This window comes from Centruroides sculpturatus, unplaced genomic scaffold (assembly GCF_000671375.1).
Source record: "Centruroides sculpturatus isolate CEXI.00-Female unplaced genomic scaffold, Cexi_2.0 scaffold1237, whole genome shotgun sequence".
Taxonomy (NCBI): domain Eukaryota; kingdom Metazoa; phylum Arthropoda; class Arachnida; order Scorpiones; family Buthidae; genus Centruroides; species Centruroides sculpturatus.
In genome coordinates, this window is record NW_019385374.1 from 129,690 (window position 1) to 135,689 (window position 6,000).

Sequence of the window (6,000 nt, forward strand, 5' to 3'; positions counted from 1 at the left end):
TTTAATAAATATTTTGTCGTCTTTTTACTTATCCTAGACAAATGTCCTGTTATTTCTATTTTCAATAAGTATCTTAGATTTTTCATTAAATATTATTTTATCTCAGTTAATTTTGTTACTTTGCCCACTTCAAATATATTTTTTGTTTTTGTGATTGCAACTTGGTTTTAGCTCAAAAAAATTGAATTCTATTTCTTTGAGTTAGTTGTAAACAATTCTGTTAGAGAATTCTTCTCGAATGCATTCTCCACTCTGTTTGTAGGAGTTGAGTTTCATGTTTTTTTACAGATTTGTTTCAGATATTTAACTTGTCGTTTATTATTTGTTTTTGTATATTGTTATTATTATCGTAGCTTCTTGTCCTTTTTCTTTGTATTTTATTCTTATATAGCTATGTATTTTGGCTATTATTTTGGACTTATTACACTGTGTTTTCTTAGGAATCTTGACTTAGCTTTTTTCTCTGTAGTTTTTAGTAACTTTAAATTACAATATATACCTTTTAGGAGTTGGATGTACTGTACTGTACATGTAATGCTCCAACTGAAGAGGTTTTTTTCCCCCTCTTCAGTTAGAGCATTACATTTAAATAATAATTTAAAAGATTTTATAACGAGAAAATAAATTTTTCTTCATTTTTAAAAATATAATCTTGTAAATCAGCAATTTGTTAATTTTTCTTTTAATTTCACACAAAAATTATAATATATATTATAATTTTTACAAAATACAAAATAACAAAAAGTGTAATATATATATATATATATAATAATAATAATNATAACTTTAATTAAAACAATAATAATTTTTTTATAGAATGACATATTTCATTATTTATAATTTTAACAAAAATTTATTTCTTCAGATGGATCTATGTAAATTTGACTATTTAATTAAAAAATTTAACAAAATGAAAGTAATTATACATAAAAACATTAAAGATAATTTCTGCAACAATCTACTTTCTTAAAAAAGAGATGGTTCACTTATAAAATTTAAATAATAAAAAAAACTATGCTCATATTCTATATTAAAAAACATGAATAAAATAACATGAATATTTTTCATATTATTTTTCAACATAATAAAAATGTATGTATTGAAATCAAGATTTTGCAATCTGTTTTAGCAAGTGAATATTTAAATGTACAGGTACAATATAAATCCCAATTTACAGTCAAGAATCTGATCCCAAGAAAGCGAATCTTCAAAATATAAAAATATATTCCAGTACTATTTCAAAATAATTTTTTAATTAACACAATTTGGTATTTATAAATAATATATAAATTAAAAAAAACTGAATTTATTTGAATAATAGCTAATAATAAAACTATAGATTATAACAAATATTAAAAAATTTTCCTTTACTAATGATATGGCAAAGCTCTTATTTTTTTCTTCTTAAATTTGTAAATTTTTATGTTATTTCAGGATTTTGTTTTCTGTAATAATAATTGTAAATTATATAGTAAATTAAACAATTATATTTCCATTATTCACTAATCAAATTCTAAGAGGAGCACATTTAATTGAAAATGCATACAAATAAATTATTGATTAGATAAAGCTTTTAAACACTTTATACAGTTAATGAGGTATTTCAAATAAAATTTTAAAAAAATGTCTTTTGCTAAATATTAAAATTTCATTTATAATTAATATCTGTATGATTTTATTAACTATAACTACACAATATTCATATATATATATATATACTTTTATATATAGAACTATTATTATAGCTTCTACTAGATAAACTATTCCACTGTTAATAAATATTCATTTATATCATAAGTCATACACAATAATTAGACAACCAACATTAAGTGAGCATATTTCCACTTGTTGGCACTATTAGATGTAGGAATAAATAATACGGCAGTTTCTAAGTTGATACCTTGGTGATTTTTTTCGGTTCGGTAGTTCCAGTTTCAAGAACTTCAACTTTTTGATAAACATTGGGTGATATGACCCATCTCATTTTATCTTGTGTTTTTCTTCCTTCCATGAGTTTTCTTAGAGGACTATAAAAACATATATAGACATACATGTAAATTTTATAAAATTTATTAAATATATTTGAAATATGAAGTAATGTTAACTATTTATAGATATGTTCAAATACAGTAATATCCCAAACTTACGCGATAGGTGGGACCGAGCGATAACCGTGTAAGTCGGGGTATAATTTCGCAATTTGTGTAAAATCCAAGTTGGATGTATGTATGCTAATAAATGTTCTCGTTAATCTTATCTCGTCTTTTGATTCGTTCACAGTTGCAAGAAATCACCACATAGAGTCTCTCAAGTCTCCACAGATATAACAAACATAGAAATAAATAACACAAAATAAATTGTAGCTGTGTGTCGATTCCGCGCGACACGTCCGAACATGTAAGCTGAACAATAGTGTATGGGGAGTGAGTAATCAAGAGTTGTGTGGCACTCAAACAAAAGACGAATCAACGAGATTTGAAAATCGCGTAACTCTGGGTTCGCGTAAGTCGGGGTAGCGTAAGTCGAGGTATTACAGTATCTTTAAAACAGATTTTAAAATAAAATTAAAACTATTATTCTTTGCAGTTAACAAAAAAATGTATTAAAAATATCATCATTTATAGTTATTAATTAAATAAATAATTTTCACTTTTTGTACAATCTTTGGCAAAAAAGTTTTAATCGTGAATTCAAAGTTTCTATATAATATAACTAGTTATTTGCTTAGAAGATACTGGCATTATTTATATAAAATCATGTAGAATCATTTATTGATATCATTTACTATTATTATATATATATATATATATTACACTTTTTGTTATTTTGTATTTTGTAAAAATTATAATATATATTATAATTTTTACAAAATACAAAATAACAAAAAGTGTAATATATATATATATATATAATAATAGTAAATGATATCAATAAATGATTCTACATGATTTTATATAAATAATGCCAGTATCTTCTAAGCAAATAACTAGTTATATTATCTAGAAACTTTGAATTCACGATTAAAACTTTTTTGCCAAAGATTGTACAAAAAGTGAAAATTATTTATTTAATTAATAACTATAAATGATGATATTTTTAATACATTTTTTTGTTAACTGCAAAGAATAATAGTTTTAATTTTATTTTAAAATCTGTTTTAAAGATACTGTAATACCTCGACTTACGCTACCCCGACTTACGCGAACCCAGAGTTACGCGATTTTCAAATCTCGTTGATTCGTCTTTTGTTTGAGTGCCACACAACTCTTGATTACTCACTCCCCATACACTATTGTTCAGCTTACATGTTCGGACGTGTCGCGCGGAATCGACACACAGCTACAATTTATTTTGTGTTATTTATTTCTATGTTTGTTATATCTGTGGAGACTTGAGAGACTCTATGTGGTGATTTCTTGCAACTGTGAACGAATCAAAAGACGAGATAAGATTAACGAGAACATTTATTAGCATACATACATCCAACTTGGATTTTACACAAATTGCGAAATTATACCCCGACTTACACGGTTATCGCTCGGTCCCACCTATCGCGTAAGTTTGGGATATTACTGTATTTGAACATATCTATAAATAGTTAACATTACTTCATATTTCAAATATATTTAATAAATTTTATAAAATTTACATGTATGTCTATATATGTTTTTATAGTCCTCTAAGAAAACTCATGGAAGGAAGAAAAACACAAGATAAAATGAGATGGGTCATATCACCCAATGTTTATCAAAAAGTTGAAGTTCTTGAAACTGGAACTACCGAACCGAAAAAAATCACCAAGGTATCAACTTAGAAACTGCCGTATTATTTATTCCTACATCTAATAGTGCCAACAAGTGGAAATATGCTCACTTAATGTTGGTTGTCTAATTATTGTGTATGACTTATGATATAAATGAATATTTATTAACAGTGGAATAGTTTATCTAGTAGAAGCTATAATAATAGTTCTATATATAAAAGTATATATATATATATATGAATATTGTGTAGTTATAGTTAATAAAATCATACAGATATTAATTATAAATGAAATTTTAATATTTAGCAAAAGACATTTTTTTAAAATTTTATTTGAAATACCTCATTAACTGTATAAAGTGTTTAAAAGCTTTATCTAATCAATAATTTATTTGTATGCATTTTCAATTAAATGTGCTCCTCTTAGAATTTGATTAGTGAATAATGGAAATATAATTGTTTAATTTACTATATAATTTACAATTATTATTACAGAAAACAAAATCCTGAAATAACATAAAAATTTACAAATTTAAGAAGAAAAAAATAAGAGCTTTGCCATATCATTAGTAAAGGAAAATTTTTTAATATTTGTTATAATCTATAGTTTTATTATTAGCTATTATTCAAATAAATTCAGTTTTTTTTAATTTATATATTATTTATAAATACCAAATTGTGTTAATTAAAAAATTATTTTGAAATAGTACTGGAATATATTTTTATATTTTGAAGATTCGCTTTCTTGGGATCAGATTCTTGACTGTAAATTGGGATTTATATTGTACCTGTACATTTAAATATTCACTTGCTAAAACAGATTGCAAAATCTTGATTTCAATACATACATTTTTATTATGTTGAAAAATAATATGAAAAATATTCATGTTATTTTATTCATGTTTTTTAATATAGAATATGAGCATAGTTTTTTTTATTATTTAAATTTTATAAGTGAACCATCTCTTTTTTAAGAAAGTAGATTGTTGCAGAAATTATCTTTAATGTTTTTATGTATAATTACTTTCATTTTGTTAAATTTTTTAATTAAATAGTCAAATTTACATAGATCCATCTGAAGAAATAAATTTTTGTTAAAATTATAAATAATGAAATATGTCATTCTATAAAAAAATTATTATTGTTTTAATTAAAGTTATTTTAAAAGATAAAAATGATTAAGATTAATTAAATATTGAAATCATTTTTAATTTTTTTATTGTTTGTTTAATTTGATTATATTAAAAAAAAACATTTTTTTCAATTAGTAATAGATTTCTTTGTTAATTATTATTATACCTTTAGGTTTATTTTTTTTATAATTATGTAAAGATTTCTTTTTTAAATGTTTTTTTACAAGATATATTAAAGATACTATATATAATATTTATATTCAAACGAACAGTTTTATATAAATTAATAGTCCTTCTTTTAAACATCATATGTATTATAAAATGAAAACAAACAGCAGTGTTAACTTATAAAATAATTTCAAATTAATTATATTGTCTTTTATTATAATTTAAATATTGGCTATATGAAAACAGTTAATAGTTTATTTACAGTTATAAATTAACTGTATTTGTATCAGTCCTAAAGGTAATTAAAATAAATTCTTATTTTTCTGTTTCTGTCTTTTTAGCTATATTAACAAAGTAGCAAATTGTAAATTTTATTTTAAAATCTGTTGTTGTTACCTAGTAATGTTTCTAAAATTTTATTTGTATTTTTAATATGGTATGGATTTTGTTTAAATGTTGTATTAATGTATAAATAATCTTTTAATAGCTTTTAGGCTCATTCATAGATTGTTGAATCTTAGGTCGTCATGTTTTATATTTAATTTCTCTATATCCAAACAAATTTTTATCTAAATGTTTAGAATATATTGTCCAAATTGCATCTCTTAAGTTTTCAAAGTTATCCCATTTCACTTATAGTTATTTTTTCTTATCAGTTGTGTTTTAAGAAGAAATTATTTATTTTTCTACATTATTTACATATCAGCTTGTTATGTAAATATAATAAAATAAATTTTTTATAAATAGTTTTAGCATGTAATATAGTTCATATCACTCAATGCATTTTATATAAAAATGCCTTTACTTCTTTACACTTATAAAAGAATTTTTATTTTAGGAAAATAATTTCTGTATATTATTTAAAAATATGCTCAAAATAAAATTCAAAAATTTTAAATATATATAAAATTAAAAAAATATATATTTTTTTACTTTA

The 6,000-nt window shown here is 22.4% G+C and overlaps 1 protein-coding gene across 8 annotated transcripts in view; it reads left to right on the plus strand.

Annotated features, from left to right (window-relative positions):
- Positions 1-6,000, plus strand: part of LOC111638285 (protein hu-li tai shao-like) — a 121,744-nt gene that overhangs the window by 75,558 nt on the left and 40,186 nt on the right. For all 8 annotated transcript variants that reach the window (XM_023383967.1, XM_023383962.1, XM_023383961.1 and 5 more), the window contains exon 9: positions 3,676-3,802. In XM_023383967.1, coding sequence (XP_023239735.1) covers positions 3,676-3,802 — 127 coding nt within the window. The remainder of the gene's footprint in view (positions 1-3,675; positions 3,803-6,000) is intronic.